The sequence below is a fragment of the Neopelma chrysocephalum genome, unplaced genomic scaffold (genome assembly GCF_003984885.1).
Source record: "Neopelma chrysocephalum unplaced genomic scaffold, ASM398488v2 Primary Assembly neopelma1_96687, whole genome shotgun sequence".
Classification (NCBI taxonomy): domain Eukaryota; kingdom Metazoa; phylum Chordata; class Aves; order Passeriformes; family Pipridae; genus Neopelma; species Neopelma chrysocephalum.
The window spans coordinates 512,309-529,702 of record NW_020925332.1 but is presented as its reverse complement, the minus strand read 5'-3'; the positions used below and the strand labels follow the sequence as shown (position 1 = coordinate 529,702).

Below are 17,394 nucleotides of genomic sequence, written 5' to 3'. Positions count from 1 at the left end.
ATATAATATATATTATATTTTATATATATAATATATATTATATTATATATTTTATATATAATATATATTATATTTTATATATATAATATGTATTATATTTTATATGTATTATACAGAATTTGCAAAAAACAACCCAGCCTCTGGGAGCATCCCAGGCACTGCTGTGCTTTTCCACCCGTGCTCCTCCTTCCCTCCGTGGGGAGACACAGGGCCAGCAGCACCTGCAGCCCAGGTGTGGGGCAAAGCCAAACCTCCCCAGCCTTCTCCTCTCACCAAGAGCTGCCCCGAACCTACAGAGCCCCAAATCCGTCAGTGCACCCTGGAGAACACGGGGCACCTTCTGCACGTCCCACCCACAGGAGAGAGCTTGGCTTCCACTGGCAGGGAGAAGCAGCCAATTAATCAAATACGCTTTTTTTTTTTTTTTCATTTTCAAGGAAGTTTCCAAATTTATGCTAATGACTGAGTGCCTCTGAGTCATTAGGTGGCTGACAACACACCAGGTCGTATTTTGCATTAAAATACATGAACCCAAAATGAAAGTATTGGCAGATTTGGCACCCAGCAGCCCAGTGGGGAAATGCCCCATCCAGGCATTTCCAACAACAGATTGAATCTAGAGCAGGTCAGAGTGCAGGCCTGGCTGCTCAGACACCATGCTGCTGAGTGGAAAAAGGTCCCTTTTAATTCTTAAAAGAAAAGCAGTTTAATCATTGTGAGGAACTATACCTTCAGGGTATCATTTCAAAAATACAGGCAGAGATTAGGAGGGATTTGTGAGATTGTGTTTATTCCCAATTTAGGTTCTTTCCATAAATTAATTATAAAAGCAAGCCCAAACCAGTCAGAAGTACACTGGGAAATTCTCAGAGTGTTAGTCATTTCCATGCACTAATATTCATGCCATCTGCCTGCCTTTTTTTCTGCATTTTGTCTAAATACTCTGGTTATCCACGTCCTGCTTTCCTTTGCTGTGCCTTGTCCCTCTGCCCCTTGCCCTGCCACAGGTACTGCCCTGAGCACGGTGCTGTGCTTCTATTGAGAGCATTAAAAGGAGAAACCATGTTTGCAGTTGGAAAACTGCCACCATGAAGGTACAAGCTTTGGTTTATTCCCGTTTATAGGATTTGCTGTTGTCCTGGACAAGAAGGTGGTGTAAAGGTGCTTTTAATTGATAAACCCACACTTCTGCCAGCATTGTGCACTTCATCTCGTAAATAAAGTCTCTTTGGAGGTCTCCCTCTGGCTGGAGGGACTGACCCAGTGCTTGGAGGTTGCCAGAGAGCCTGAGGAGCAATTCCACCACATCTGCGGGGACCAACACTGGGAAACAGAAAGGGAAAACCCAGCAGGATGAGCCTGGATGTGGCGCACTGGAGAGCAGGTGTGTGCTCTCCAACACAAATCCACCTGATCGAGGAGGGAGAGAAGGTGTCAGGTCAAACCATAACCCAGCTCAGCAGCATAAAATAAACTTTCAAGCAATTATTAAAAATTAAAATCAATTCTGCTGGTGTAATCTGACAGCACTCTGAAAGGGCGTCACATTAAAGACAAATTCCACCTGGAGTGGCAGAAGGAATCCCACACAGAGAGATGTTCTGGGAGATGTACCTTGAACTCCACTTTCCCTCTGCCCACAGCTTTGTTGTCTTTATCCATCTGCCCCTGTGCCTGTTCCCAGACACAACACACCTGTGTTACCTGTCGAGCTCACGGCTCCCTGGGGTTCCCGGCAGTCACAGAGTACGTTTCAGGTCAGGACTCCAGACAATTTAAATCTGGGTTAATTAACAAGCAGTGTCTGATCAGTGCCTTGAGGGGCAGCACTCGGACCATTTGGGGCCTCTGGGATCCTCCACAGCTGCCACCAGGCTGCCGGGGGGAACTCCTCCCAAAATAGGACCTGACATGGATGTGTGTGAAAGAATGTGTGCATGCACAGGTGTATATCACAGCATCACTGAATCATGAAACACTGGGGTTGGAAAAACCCTTCCAACTCATCAAGTCCATCCTGTGCCCCATCCCCACCTTGTCCCCCAGCCCAGAGCACTGAGTGCCACGGCCAGGCCTTCCTGGGACACCTCCAGGGATGGGCACTCCAAACCTCCCTGGGCAGCCCCTGCCAAGGCCTGACCACCCTTTCCAGGGAGAAATTCCTCCTGATGTCCAACCTGAGCCTCCCCTGGCACAGCTTGGGGCCGTTCCCTCTCCTCCTGTCCCTTGTTCCCTGGGAGCAGAGCCCGACCCCCACTGCCTCCCCCCCCTCCTGTCAGGGGGTTGCAGAGCCAGAAGGTCCCCCCTGAGCCTCCTTTTCTCCAGGCTGAGCCCCCCCAGCTCCCTCAGCCCCTTCCCCAGCTCCGTTCCCTTCCCTGGACACGCTCCAGCCCCTCCATGTCCTTCCTGACCTGGACACGGGACACGAGGGGCCCCAGCAGTGCCAGCACAGGGACGGGCACTGCCCTGGGGCTGTGACACCCCATGGCTGGGACAGCCCAGGGGCCACTGGCCTCTTGCACACCTGGGCACACCTGGGTTCGTGTCCAACCACTGTCACCAACACCCCCAGGGCCTTTCCCACTGGGCAGTTTCCAGCCACTCTGCCCCAGCCTGGAGCATTCATGGGGTTGTTGTGGCCAAAGTGGCCAAGGGATCCAGCGGCACTTGGTCCTGTTGAACTTCACACCACAGGCCTCAGTCTGTGGATCCAGCCTGTCCACATCCCTCTGCAGAGCCTTCCTGCCCCCCAGCACATCAACACTCCCCCCCAACCTGGTGTCATCCATGAATTTGCTGGGGGTGCACTCGATCCCCTCATCCAGATCATCAGCAAAGACACTGAGCAGGACTGGGCCCAGCGCTGACCCCTGGGGGACACCACGAGTGACCAGACACCAGCTGGACGTGGCACCAGTCCCACCACGGTCTGGGCTGGGCCATCCACACAGTCCCTCACTCGGGAGGATGCCCTTGTCCCAGCCGTGGGCTGCAGCTTTCCCAGGAGTTGTACACACGTGTGTGTGTGTGCATGAACGCATGTACACGTGTACACATGGGTAGGAATGGCCACATATCCATGTGTGACACACACACACACGTGGGAATGCTCATACGGCCGGGGATAAACACAGGTGTGTGTAGGAATGTCCATACGTGTCCATCCATGTAAGAGCAGATAGATACATGTAGGAATGTCCACATGTCCATGTTCGAACACACATGTAGCAATGCCCACGCGTGTCCACATGTCCATGTTCAAACACACATGTAGCAATGCCCATGCGTGTCCATATGCCCATGTATGAACACACATGTAGCAATGCCCACGCGTGTCCACGTGTCCATGTATGAACAGACATGTAGCAATGCCCACGCGTGTCCACGTCCATGTGTGAACACACATGTAGCAATGCCTACGCGTGTCCATGTATGAACACACATGTAGCAATGCCCACGCGTGCCCACATGTCCATGTATGAACACACGTGCACACACGGGCACGAGGGCGCGCGGACACGCGCACGGGCGCGCGGGGGGTGGGGCCGGGGCGGGGTCAGGGTGCGGGCGTCTCCGGGGGCGTGTCCGGGGGGCGCGGCCTTTGCGTGTGGGCGGAGCCGAGGGCGGAGCGGGCGGCGGGGCGGGGCCATGGGCGGGGCCTCCCTGGTCCGTCTGTCCGTCCGTTCCGGTCGGTGCGCGGGGCCCGGGGCGCTCGGCGCGGCCATGTCGGTGTTCGTGACGCGGCGGATCCCGGCCGAGGGGCTGCGGGTGCTGTCGCAGGCGAGCGGGTGAGCGCGGGGCCGGTCCCGGGGCCGGTCCCTGTGCCGGTCTCGGTCGGTGCCGGTGCCGGTTCGGGTCCCGGTGCCGGTGTCGGTGCGGGTCCCGGTGCGGGTCCCGGTGCGGTGTCTGAGGGCACGGGTGCCCCGCAGGTGCCGCGTCCAGCAGTGGGACTCGGAGGAGCCGGTGCCGCGGGCCGAGCTGCTGTCGCGCGTGGCGGGGACGCGCGGGCTGCTGTGCCTGCTCTCCGACCGCATCGACCGCGAGGTGCTGGACGCGGCCGGTGCGTGCGGGTCCCCCCCTGCCCTCCGCCTGCCCCCGCCCGGCCCCCGGCACAGCCTCGGCAGCGCTGCCCGTGTCTCGCAGGGCCCGGCCTGAAGGTCATCAGCACCATGTCCGTGGGCTTCGACCACCTCGCGCTGGACGAGATCAAGAAGCGGTAACGCCGCCGGCCCCGCCGCTGACCCTCCCTCGGCTCTGACAGCCCCTGCCCCCCGACCCCTCCCTGCCCCCCGACCCCTCCCTGCCCCCCGACCCCTCCCTGCCCCGCTCCGCACCCCTGCCCCACAGACCCTCTGCCCGTCCCTTCTGGCAGACGGGTTCCGCAGAGCGCGGGGCTGGCTGGGGTTTGCCAACTGCAGGCACTCCCCCTCCCGACAGATCCCATCGGGGGTCACCCCACCCCACCTGAGCTGGGTTCCGGGGCAAGGCAAAGACGGCCTGGGGAAGGGGTGTGGCGGGAGGGCTGAGAGACAGAGGGATGTCCCCCAGCGCCTGGGACGGGTGTAGTGCTGGCAGCCAGCCCGGAGGTGCCAGGGGAGCACCCCGAGGCTGCCCCAGAGCCCCCTCTGTCCGGGCAGGGGGATCCGTGTGGGGTACACCCCCGACGTGCTGACCGACGCCACGGCGGAGCTGTCGGTGGCCCTGCTGCTCTCGGCGTGCCGGCGGCTGCCCGAGGCGGCCCAGCAGGTCAGGAGGTGAGTGCAGGTGGCCCCGGCTCCAGAGCTGAGCTGCTGACACGGGGCCAAGGCCAGCGTTTCGTCCAGCTCACACCGAGCACCTGGTCTGGGCCCTGAGCTCTCCCTGACATCTGTTCCTGTCCCATCCTCTCTGCCAGTGGCGGATGGACGACCTGGAAGCCCCTGTGGATGTGTGGCTATGGCCTGTCTGACAGCACGGTGGGCATCATCGGGCTGGGCAGGATAGGTAAGTGCAGCTCAGGGGCCAGGTTTCTGTGTGTCCAGCAGTGGCAGGGTGGCTTTGGAGCTTCACCTTTAACCTAAGCTAGTGGAAAGTGTCCCTGCCCGTGGCAGGAGGGTTGGAATGAGGTGGTCTTTGCAGTCCCTTCCAAGCCAAACCGTTCTGGGACTCTCTGACTCTGGGACTCTCAAGGTGGTGTCCCCAAGGCTCACCTGTTTAGACATGAGCACAGCAAGGGCAGCTGCACAGCAGCCTCTCCCAGAGCCACCAGCTGGCTCATCAGGCTTCAGCTTTAGAAGTCTCAAGCGTTCAGGTGCCTCCACCACCTGCAATCCCTGCAGCAACGTCGTCCTCCTGGCCTCCAGTTAAACAAACAGTGGCAAAGTCCGCACGGCACTCGGTACCATCCAGCTGTGGACTTTGCCAGCAGGCAGCTGGGCCTGTCCTTGCTCCCCAGTTTGCTCCTGAGGGCAGCTGCGGGTTCAGTGTCCCACGGGCCCTTTTCCCCAGCGGAACATCTCCGTTCCCCTCCCTGTGGTCCAGGCTGGGAGCAGCCAGGCGGGAGTGATCCCACCGCAGTGGCCCCTCAGTGGCTTCAGGAGCTGGTCCCTGTGCAGCTCACGGAGCCGTGGTGGCCTCACACCCTTCTCTGTCCCTCCCAGGACAGGCAGTCGCCCGGCGCCTGAAGCCGTTTGGGGTCAAGAAGTTTCTGTACACTGGCAGTGGCCCGAAACCAGAAAGCGCAGCAGAGTTTGGGGCTGAGTTTGGTAAGGACAGCGCTGGGTCAGGGCCAGCACGGGCCAGCAGTCACAGAGCACCGTGGCCGGGGCAGCTCCACGGAGGGGTCACTTGCGGGACAGGCCAGCGGCGGGAGGGCACCAGCTGGGGGTTGTGGGGGGCTCCTTGGGGGGCCCAGTGTGAGGGGGCACCGAGGGAGGAAATACCAAGTCCCAGACAAGCCCCACGAGGTGGTGGGGGGTGACAGGGAGGCACCTGCCTTCTCTGACCGTGCAGGAGCTCATCAGACCCCCACCAGAACCGTGGGCTGTGACTGTTCTGCCACTGCTGCCCTTCTCTGCGTCCATCCACTGGTGATTATTTTCATTCCCACAAGGAAGTGGGACACGTTGGACAGGGAGGGAAGGTGGCAGCTGCTCCTGGGAGGAGGGGAAGGATCTGGGGACTGTCCCCACGGGCTGAGCACCGAGGTGTCCTGACGGGAGAAGGGCTCAGGCTGCAGCTGCCCGTGGAGCTTTGCTGAGGGCAGGTGTCAGCTGCAGCAGGACATTCCTGTGTTCCTCCCTGCAGTCCCACTCACGAGGCTGGCCGAGGAGTCGGACTTCGTGGTGGTGACCTGTGCCCTGACGCCGGCCACCCAGGGGATGTGCAACAAGGACTTCTTCAGCAGGATGAAGAAAACTTCTGTGTTTGTCAACACGAGCAGGTACTGGCAGCCCAGTCCCCTGCCTGGGAGTGTGCCTGTCACCTCGCCGGGCTCTGGGTGCAGAGGATCTGCTGCGAGTCCAGACAGCATGTACAGCCTTAATGGCTACAGGCACTGGGAATGTTTTCCCTTGAGATCCGGCCAAAGACAAGTTATTCAGGGAGCACCCAGCTCTTCCCCCACCGCAGGCAGCTGGAGTGGGAACAGCTCACAGTGTGCTGGGAGGTTCAGGCACATCCGGGGGGGGCTGAGCTCCATCAGGCAGCCCTGGGGACCTGCCTGGGCTGTCCCAGCTGGGCTGTGGCCCTGGGAGCCTGTGGGGCCCTCGGCAGTGATGCCAGCCTCTCTCCTCGTGCTCTGCAGGGGGGCTGTGGTGAACCAGGAGGACCTGTACGATGCGCTGGCCCAGGGCCAGATCGCAGCTGCCGGCCTGGATGTCACCACGCCAGAGCCACTGCCCACTGACCACCCCCTGCTCTCCCTCAACAACTGTGGTAAGTGTCCAGCAGGGTGGCCAGAGCCTGGCTCTGCCAGGCTGCCCACGCTCCTCAGGGGCCCACTGGCAGGTGTGACAGGCATCCCTTGTCCCTGTTACCCCTCCGGTGCCAGGGAAGTGTGCAAGGACAGGCAGGTCAGGTGTATTTAATTGGGCTGTAGGGAGCTCCTGTACAACGTGGGGGTCTGCTGTGGGGTAAGAACTCATCCATGGAACGTCAAACAAGTGTCCAGGGAGGACGTTCCTGGAGTGGGGAATGTCTGTTCCAAAAAGAAACCATGGGGACATCCATGAAAACTTGGAACTGCCCGTGACTGTCTGTTTATGAAATACGAATCTGTAGTTGGGGGGTTTTTTTTGTTTATCTTTTTGCTAAAACTCATTTTTTTATTTGTTTCCTTTGGTTGCCAAAGCAGACAGTGTGGGGAGGGATGGAAGCAGAGGCTTTTCTGGAAAAATTTGCAGGACTTGGGAGATTTGAGAGCTCTGGAACAACACCAAGCAGGACAAAATTAACACATATGTATTAATTAAATATGTAAACCGTAATAGTAATACTAACAGTTTATTAATATGTGAATAACACACACGTATGTGCTGTCCCTCGGTGATGGGTGTCCCTGCTGTCCCCGCAGTGATCCTGCCGCACATCGGGAGCGCCACGTACGCCACCAGGAGCACCATGGCCGTGCTGGCAGCCAACAACCTGCTGGCCGGGCTGCGGGGGGAGCCCATGCCCCACGAGCTGAAGCTGTGACAGCCCCACGAGCTGAAGCTGTGACAGCCCCGGGGGTGCGGCGGGACAGCCCAGCCCGGCCCGGCCCCTCCGCGGCACCAGGAGTCATTAAAGAGCAGCAGGGAACGTGTGGTGCTCGTGTCATTTGAGAACAGGGTGCCCCGAGCACTGGGAGAGCACACTGGGGGGGCTGCGGGTCCCAGCAGGCCGTGGATTGGGGTTTGGGTCTGATTTGGGGAACGCTTGCCGTGTTGGAACTCCTCTCCTTTCTGCTCACTGGTGTGGGCTGCACCACAAGGGAGCTGCTGTGGCAGCACCTGTCCTCGAATCCTGGTTGCTGGTCACAGTGAGAGGCCAACAGCAGGGGAAAGGGAGAGAGGGAAGGAGGGAGGGGGCTGCAGTGGCACAAGGGAAGTGCCCCAGGGTGGGGAGCAGCAGCTGGTGGGACCATAAACCTGGTGCAGGGAGGGAGCCAGAACACAGCACAAAGCCTGTGATGGGAATTAAAGCTCACCTAGAACACTCTGTGCTTCCTGTCCCGTGGCAAGGGTCCCTCGTGCTGGACTCTGCTGGAATTTCCCTGGATGCTCCATAAAGCACTCTCCGACAGCAGTAATGGCTGCTGGGAGTTGCTCTGTGCCACACCTGGGAGGGATTCTGACACCTTTATCAGTGAGTTTTGATTCACAATCCCAGCTGATTGCCATGTGATGGTCCACTAGAGTGAGGTTTGGAGGTTTGTACCCTGGGCTGACCAGGGAAGGCTCGTGGCTGTGGTAAGGGAGGGAGTCGAGCATCCCGACTGGCTGAGGAGTTTCCAGCTGACCCAAAAGAAATTTACTTTGGTGTGAAAACCCAGGGCGTGACTCCAGTGGGGGAGTTTGCTCGTCTCCAAAGTTTCTGGGTGTTAACACTGAAGATTCTGCTGGTGGTGATGTTACTGTGACGCTGAGAAATGTTGAGCAAACACCCGAAAGGTTACTGTGACCCCTGATGATGCAAGCAGTGAGTGGGACTGACCTGGTGTCCCAGCAGATGTGTCAGGTTCCCCAGGTGTCTTAAGAAATAGACACAAGCTGGTAAATCAGCTGCCAGAGGGACTGGACCACATCTCAGGTGTCCATCCCAGAACTCCTTCAAGACAAGCACCTCCTCCACCTGCATCATCCTCCCACGAGGGATTCAGAGAGTAGCAGTGACCACGAACTTGACAGATGCTGTGTGGATATTAACACTATTTCAGTAACAAACATACTAAGAAGTTCTTATGAAGAACTCTACCAGGGACAAAATTATTATCAAGTACAGGCTTTTGCAATCACTTTTACAACCATGAGTATTTCTGTACAGGCTGGTGTGAAGAGCAACAAACCAGTGAATCCAGTCAGACACAGAAGCACAAAAATGCAGGGTTTATTTCAGGGTGTTTCAGAACACTGACACACTGAACCCTCCACACAAGACCCCACTGTGTAAAGTTCAATTCTGAGTGGAATTCGGGGCAATAAGCTCTCCAGGCTGTAAGGTGAGACACCCTTCATGTAGAGAGGGGACAGCTCAGGTCCCAGGTATTTATTCATGCCATTCCCAGGAATTTATTGCTTCATTTGGGAAGACTCAGGAAGCAGCTCAGCAGCCACAGGCTCCAGGCCTCTCCACAGGCACAGGGTGTCAATGGACAATGAAATTTAAAGCTGCTGCTTCCAAAAACGCTCCAAGTCAAACTTTTTCTCAGAGAAAAAAAGACAGAATTCCTCCTGCACTGTCATTCCACATTAAAATTTTTATAAAAACAGTTCATAAGTCAAGTGTTTATCTGCTTATATTAGTTCTTAATTAGTCCCCTTGGTCACACAGATGCCTTATTCCCATGCGGCATAAGAATTCAAGAAATTTGGATGCGATGCCAAAAAAACCCACACCTTGTTTTTAAGAATGAAAACAGCAGAAATGCAAGCAACACAAGAAAATATTAAAGTACAAAATACTGCATTTTATTGATGCTTGGGTGAGTGTTTATGCAGCTCAATGCTGTTAGTCCCCGATACTCAAATTATTATCAAACAAAACACAGCGTATCCCAACGCTTTAAAAAACTGCATTTTTTTAATGCTTAAAAAAAAAAATCAAGAGCCAGAAATACGACCATTAAGTAAACCCTATAGCAAAGTCTTAACATTTTGAAGGAATTAATCCAACCATCCCCTGTGTTTCCACGTTCCTGTTTACTTCAGATGCTCAAGTGCAAATGACACACTGACAGCTGCAGGGAATCCTCCGTCTCCGTCCTGATCCAGCCCCTGCACAGCTGAGCAGCGTTTATCATCGGCAGAAGTGCTCCAAAAGTTTGTTTGAAAAGCTAAAGATGCTGAACACCAGGTTGTGTGCACTGGTGACAAGGAAAAAAGGAGCCTGCAGGCAGTATTAAGTTACAACGGCATCAAAGAATAGGAAATTAAAATGAGATTTACACATCTCACACGGAGAATGACAAATTTCCACTACCCAAAGGGTACAGTGCTACTTTTTAAAATTAAACTTACACTAGGTTGTTTTAACCTATGTGGGTAAGTACTTCTATGACACTGGTTTAAGTGGAAGGCCTGGACTTGACAGTGACATTTTATTGAGAGATATGAGTCAGCAGTGCCCTGGCAGCCAGGAGGATCAGCTGTGTCCAGGGGGGCACCAGGCCCAGCACTGCCAGGGAGGGGATTGTCCTGCTCTGCTCTGCCCTGGGGCGGCCTCACCTGCAACACTGGGGCAAGTTTGGGCACCACAATATAAAAACAACATGAAGCCAGTACAGAGCATCCAAATGAGGCCATGAGGATGCAGAAGAGTCCGGAGGGGAAGCCTTATGAGGAACGGATGAGGGCCCTTGGTTTGCTCAGCCTGGAGGAGACTGAGGTGAGACCTCACTGGGGTCTTTGACATCCTCCAGAGGGGCAGCACTGATCTATTCCCTCTCAGGACCAGTGACAGGGCTCAGGAGCTGTGTCAGGGCAGGAAAAGGTTCTTCCCCCAGAGGGTGGTTGGGCACTGACCAGGCTCCCCAGGGCAGTGGGCAGAGCCCCACAAGGCTCTCTGAGTTCAAGAACTGTTTGGACAACGCTCTCAGGCACATGGTGGGATTCTTGGGGTGTCCTGTGCAGGGCCAGGAGCTGGACTCAATGATCCTGATGGGTCCCTTCCAGGTCAGGATATTCTGTGATTCTATGAGATATGGCAAACGAGGATTGTTCCTGACAGTTCGACCTGAGGAACAGTCCACAGCTGTGAAGGGAAGTCAGTAACCGTGCAGAGGAGGAAATTAAAGCCTGGAGAGAAGAGAAAAGGACAACATGCTCACACAGTAACGGGGACCAGATGGACTGCTGGCATCTGGAAACAGAGGGAGACTGTCTTCCACGGCAAAAAAAGCCATCACAAATTACCTCCCTCCTTCAAAACAACAAAGACAAGCTCTGTTCAGACTCCTGCCTATATAGAATTGTAACATAGGAGATACGAACTGGTTAAAATACTGCTAGGAATAGCACAAACAAGAGACAGTACTTCACTTATCACTTAATACGTGTTTCTACGGGAAAAAAAAAAAAAAGTCAGCCAAACATCCAGATCTTCCTGTATTAAAGTTATATGTACACCTGGCAGTCCAAAAGTTACTTGTCTGGGATTTAATTTAAGCACCTTGATTACACAGTGTTCTTTACTACAAAACAGCCAAACATACATTCATAATCCTAGAACTATTGTTATAATTAGCGTATTTGAAAGCATTATGTCAGACAGGTGCAGCCAAAGCTGTCTTTCTCTCTTAAAGGTGAGTGGTCTGCGCTACTGTCCACACATAATGCAGCAATCCATGTTACAATAATTATTTAAATGCTTTCACCGTTACAAAATGCTTTAGAGAAAAACAAAAAAAACCAAAACAACAAAAAAAAAATGAAATTTGCACTTCAGTTCCTTGTTCTCTAAACGTGCTATTTCACGAGATCCCCACGCTGTCCCCCCTCTGCCCTGCAAAGGGGGCGGTTGGCTATGGGGGGGTCACATCCCCACGCCAGGCTGAGCCCACGACACCCCGCGAGGTAGGTACCGGATATCCCCAAAGGCAGAGCCCAGGCTCTGTGTGTGTGGCACCACCAGCACGGCGGCCCCGGGGCGGCAGCGCCCTACAGCAAACTGCTGGGCAGGTTGCTGCTCTGCCACCTCAGGCAGGTGGTCTTGGAGTGTTTGTAGAGGTGGCTGGACTGGCTGAAGCGCTTCCCGCACTTGAGGCAGGCGTAGGGCTTCTCCCCCGTGTGCACGCGGATGTGCTTCTTGCAGTCCGTGAGCGTCAGGAAGGTCTTGCAGCAGATCTTGCAGGCGTACTTGCGCGCGCCCTCCACCACCAGCACGTTGTGCTCCGACAGCGCCTTCTTGCACTTGGACAGCACGTCCGCGGACGCCCGGGTGAGCTGCGGGGGGCCGGGCTGCGACAGGTGCCCGCCCTCGAAGGACGTGCTCCCGTTCATCAGCAGCTGGGACCCGGAGGAGCTCTCCTGCAGCTGGGAGCCCCGCACGGAGGTCACCACCGGCATTTTGGGGGCGATGCGGCGGTAGCCGGGAAAGCCGCCGGCGCCGCCCCTCACCGAGCCCATCATGGCCCGGGACAGCGAGTGCAAGCCCAGGCCTGAGCGTGGGAAGTCCATGCCGAACTGCTCCGCTGCCCGGTAGCCAGAGGTCTGCACGCAGGGCAGACCCATCACATCCTGCATGGGCCTCACAAAGTGGGAGTCCGCGGGCTCGCTGAAGGGGTTCTCCACGTGGGAGACGGTGGCGGACGAGTGGCCACCAGCGGGCCCCGACTCCGGGCTCATCAGGTAAGAGGTGTCGCTGTCCATCCTGCAGTCACTGGTGGTGTTGGGAATGTTGTCGTCGCTGTTTTGGCTGGCTCCAAAGCCACTGCCTCTGCTTTTATTCAGAAAATTTGAAATGCTGAAAGATGACTTGTGTTCCAGGTTGTTGGACACCTCCATGATGTGGATGTCTCCCACCCTGTCAGTGCTGGACTGCGGGTCGGAGAAGCTGCGGTCGCTGCTCTCAGGACTCAGCTCGATCTTCTCCGCACTCACCACTCCTCCTTCCACCTCCACGGACTCGCTGCCCTCCGCCTGCGAGGTGACATCGCTCACCTCATCCTGGGGCTCTGGGGAGCTCAGGGGCTCAGACTTCACCACCACCCTCATGTGCTCCTTCTCGTTCAGGCTGACCTCCGGATTCTCACACGGGAAGTTGCTCTTTTCAGCAGCAGCCTCCTGGTCAAAGCTGGTCTCCACCTGCGTGGCCTGGGACGCCATGGACATCTGGGAAATGTTCGCCCCGCCGTTGTCCGACTGGCTGGGCACTTGGGCATCCTCCTGAGCACCGAAAGACTGGTCGAACATGATCGTGTTGTCCTCCTGGTTGTCGGCAACGGCGTCGGCCTTGGAGTTGTCCACGATCTTGAGCGAGTCCGGGGAGAAGAAATCCTCCCGCGAGTGGACGGGCTGCCCGCCCTCGGCGGCCCCGTCGGCCCCGGGCTCGTCGGCGGCGGGCCGGACGCGCTGCCGGGCGCGCTCCTCGGAGGGCGGCTTGCGCTTGTGCAGGCGGCGCATGGGGAAGGCGGCGCGCTGCTCCAGGCCGCCCCGCTGCTCCAGGCCGCCCCGCGCGGGGCCGGGAGGCTCCTCGGTGCCCTGCGAGGAGCCCAGCGCCGAGCTGACGATGCTGAGCCCCAGCTGCTGCAGCATGAAGGAGCGCTGCAGGCGCGCGCTCTGCTCCTGCGCGCGCTCGCTGGGCGGCGACAGCGGCAGCGTCCGCGTGGTCAGGTAGTGCTTGCAGGCCTTCACCACCGAGTTGAGGTGCAGGTGGGAGGCGGCCAGCAGCACGTCCATCACGTTGCTCTCGCCCAGCATGAGCGTGGACGTGTACATCATGTCGATGAGGGCGGCGAAGGCCTCGGCCGTCACCACCTCGCTGTCCAGCTGGATCATGTTCATGGTCTGGTCCCCCTCGGCCACCGTGAACAGCGCTCGGAAGTGGGTGCTGCAGGCGGCCAGCACGGAGCGGTGGGCCTTGAAGTGCCTGTTCCCCACCACGATGACGCAGTCGCAGAGCTGGCCATGGAGCCTCTGGTAATTGAGCTGCTGGAAGACTTGCTCAAAGTGTCCTGGAAAATCCATGATCCTGCAAAACAGAAGAAACCGTTATATGGGCCACCAAGTTGATGGGTGGAACGGAGTAACTCTCCTGCCAGGAAAGGCTGAGTGAATTGGAATTGTTCAGCCTGGAGGAGAAAAGCTTCAGGATGACCTAAATGGGCCTTCCAGTAGCTGAAGGGGCCTACAGGAGAGATGGGGCAAGACTATTTACAAGGGCCTGGAGTTACAGGACAAGGGGGAATGGGATCAAATCAAAAGAGAGTAGGCTTAGATTAGATATTGGGAAGAAATTCTTCCCTGTGAGGGTGGTGAGGCCCTGGCACAGGTTGCCCACAGAAGCTGTGACTGCCCCATCCCTGGAAGTGTTTGAGGCCAAGCTGGACAGGGCTTGGAGCAACCTGGGATAGTGGGACAGAGACGGACTTTAAGGTCCCTTTCAACCAAAACCAGTCTGTGATTCCATGGTTGAAGGTCACAGTCAGGCTGCAGCAAACCTGGGTTTAAAGAGGAAAGATGACAGCTGAAAGACAGACAAACAGTAACTGATCTGAATTTGCCACACCACACAGTTACGGGATCAAAGCTGGCAGTCTGGAGAAGGAGGAGCAAAAGGAGGAGGAGAAGGAAGGAAATCCAGGTTCTGCCACAGAGCTGACCTCAGCACCAGCCGTGTCACAGTGCTGCAAACCAAACAACACAGATCATCTCACCCCTATCAGCGTCCGTCCAAACTAAAACAACTCACTAGGAAAACATTGAACCCTGGTTTGCAAAAGGATCTGATTGCAAATAACCTGCTGCACCCTTGCCAACAAACTGCTCACACAGTTAAGTGACCTCCCAAGGAAACTCCTGGACTTTAATCCTCACCTCACAGGGCTGAGAGGGAAGTGATGGGAAGTTTTTGGTAAAACAATGCGCCGCTCAACGAGACAATCCGACAGACTGAGGGGTGGCTTTGTCTTAATTGTCCATTAATAGAATGGAAGTCATATCTTAGCAAACTCATCTTAAGACTGAAGAGGTGACTTCCAGCAATATCTCTACTCTTTCTCATGAAAAAACAGCGAAGTGTAAGATTTGGGGAGCAGAAAGGCTGCTGGCCAAGGCAAACACACACATTCCTGTGCTCACATTTATTCTCCAACAGCAATACCACAGCACCATTAGACAAGTGGAGACCATAAAGCAACTGAAATAAAAGGTCACGTAGACAGAATTTTGCTTTTGAGGAGGGATCAAATGCGAGTCTGTCAATTCAGAAAGTCCATCCTCAAGCACACGTGTTTGCTGCTTTTCTAAATAAGAAACAGGAACGCAAATAATACGTGAATCCATTTATCTTTCACTGCCAACGTGTGTTCAGGACTAAAAATAAGACAACATTTTCAAACAGAGCAAAAGGAATGAAGCTGGACCCCAGGAAAGAATGTGGGTTACAGGGATAGTCCAAGCACACACATTTGGAACAGAGGAAATAGGGAAGAGTCATTGCTTTGACCGATCATTTGGGATTTCAGAATTCCAAGGGAGTCCTGCTTGCAGGCACCAGAAGTGATCGCATCCTTTGTGCGCCCGAAACAAGCCAAACTCCAGTTTTGCTTCCAGGAACACGGATTTGGCTTGGTATTTAACTCTCACTACACAGAAAGGCTGGAGTTCTCGAGCCAGAACAAACACACGCGGACTCCAGGGTGATGCAGAGATCTTGTTCCCACAGGAGAGGGAACTGCCCAGTTCTACAGCCAAACAAAGGACTACAAGTGAACAGACAATGCACCAAACTTGAGATACAAGTAGTTTTACTATAAATACAAATAGAGCCAAGAAAAGTTTAAGGGCAATCAATGAAAAAGCATCTATGAAATCCTGACTGGAAAACCATCATCCTGCCTGTCCCTGGACTAGGACCTGTGTCAAAGAACTACAGGCACTGGATTCCCACATTTCTTGTTGAAGTTGGTGTCTGGAACTATATTCTGAAAGAACTCACAGAGTCATGGCTAATTCCTTTATTCTCCTACATGACCCAAAATCCCCTATAAGGCAAGGGACACATGGTGACACAATCATGTAGGAGATGAAGCACACTGCAGGTTTTTCCACAGGAATTCAGGTTTTATCAGCACAATTTCTACTATGTTTAATGGCCACAACTTCCTCACCAGGTTTTCATTCCCTGGAAATACATGACTGGCTCAGATGATTACACTGCAGCCCTGACCCACTGCTGGGGGGTCAAACACAGACCCCCAAAACAACAAACAAAAATGAAATGCAACCTTCAGTTCCCCCTAAAGAGGCTTCTAAAAAGTCTGCCAAGTAATCAGTTTTGTGTCACCAAAACCATCAACAAGAGCTGTCTCAGCTGCACCACTCAGAGCAGTACCAGGAGAAATCTCACGTACAAACATGCCACGCAAAACTTCAGACCAGGCACTTGTCCTTCACCGACCTGGTGAGGAAGGAGCAGTTTGTGACTTGCACTTGAAGCCCAACAATCTGCACTTAAATGCATTTGACACTCAGGGCACCAAGCCCACGGGAATTCCATAAAAACCTTCCCCAAGAAAGAGCAGGTTTCTCCTGGGCATTCCTGGTCACCTGCAGCACAGACACCACCTGTGACACAGGCATCCTCCTGCTTCCCAACACTCCTCCCAGCCCGGGTGGGTCCTTTCAGGGGGCACAGACACTGTGGCACCCCCGTGTCACACATCTGTGCTGCCCCTCACTGTGACCCAACCCAGCCATGTGCCCTCCTCAGTCCTGGCTTTTAACCCCAGAGGGCAACGATCCACCCACCCTCCTCCTTCTCCTCCTCCTCCGGGCGATGGGGGAGCAAGGAAGGGGAAAACCTCGTGGGATCACCGAATATCCTGAGCTGGAAGGGCCCCACAAGGACCATGGAGTCCAACTCCTGGCCCTGCACAGACACTCCAACAATCCCACCGAGTGTCCTCGGATGGAGTCAGGACACGGAGATCATTCACCAGTTACCACCCGAAACACTCGGCTCGGAGAAGATTAACTGATTTAAAGCCTCTGAAAGCTCCAGAACGTCCAATGACTGCTGGATAACAAGGGCTGCTCCTGCTCTCCTGAAGGCAGCGCCCTTTTCTCCCCTTCACTCCCCTTTTTTTTTCCTTTTGTGCCTCACCTGGAACATACAAGTTCTGTGTCCCTCTCAGGGCAGCACCTGCATCCCAGCGCTGCATCAGCACCGGTAAAAACACACCCGGAGACTCCGCTTTGTGCCGCTCACGGGACATAAAGAAGAGCCCGGAGAGCCCCGGTCCCACCCCGGCCGGGGGGGTCACCAGTTCCTACGTCACCGCCGCCCTCCCCTCCCTCGCCCTTCCCGATCACCTGCGGTGTCCGTGCGGGAAGGGCCGCGCGGGAAGGGTCGCGTGGGGATGGGTCCGGGATGGGGATCGGGATCGGCCCGGCCCCGCTCCCGCCGCTCCGTCCCCGCCCGCCGCGCCGCCCGATGGCGTCACTTCCGGCCGCCGGCCGCACGCGCCCGGCCCACAGCCAATCGGTGGCCTCGTTG

At 55.5% G+C, this 17,394-nt stretch overlaps 2 protein-coding genes across 4 annotated transcripts; one reads left to right on the top strand and one right to left on the bottom strand.

Annotated features, from left to right (window-relative positions):
- The first annotated feature begins 3,657 nt into the window (after positions 1-3,657).
- GRHPR (glyoxylate and hydroxypyruvate reductase) lies at positions 3,658-7,779 on the top strand. Of its 2 annotated transcripts, XM_027709079.1 has the most exons (9): positions 3,659-3,788; positions 3,930-4,060; positions 4,144-4,216; positions 4,638-4,754; positions 4,895-4,983; positions 5,640-5,744; positions 6,286-6,421; positions 6,785-6,915; positions 7,553-7,779. In XM_027709079.1, the coding sequence occupies exons 1-9, from the start codon at positions 3,724-3,726 to the stop codon at positions 7,672-7,674; spliced, it is 969 nt and encodes a 322-aa protein (XP_027564880.1). In that variant the 5' UTR covers positions 3,659-3,723; the 3' UTR covers positions 7,675-7,779. The 2 variants fall into 2 exon arrangements, with proteins under 2 accessions (XP_027564881.1, XP_027564880.1); XM_027709080.1 differs by lacking the exon at positions 5,640-5,744 and having other exon boundaries at positions 3,658-3,788.
- A 3,941-nt stretch (positions 7,780-11,720) lies between these two features.
- On the bottom strand, positions 11,721-17,318 carry ZBTB5 (zinc finger and BTB domain containing 5). 2 transcript variants are annotated; one of them, XM_027709078.1, is made up of 2 exons: positions 17,002-17,318; positions 11,721-13,866 (listed from the first exon to the last, which is right to left on the bottom strand). In XM_027709078.1, exon 2 carries the CDS (start codon positions 13,860-13,862, stop codon positions 11,835-11,837), a length of 2,028 nt encoding a protein of 675 aa, XP_027564879.1. In that variant the 5' UTR covers positions 13,863-13,866; positions 17,002-17,318; the 3' UTR covers positions 11,721-11,834. The 2 variants fall into 2 exon arrangements, with proteins under 2 accessions (XP_027564879.1, XP_027564878.1); XM_027709077.1 differs by having other exon boundaries at positions 17,211-17,317.
- Positions 17,319-17,394: the final 76 nt, after the last annotated feature.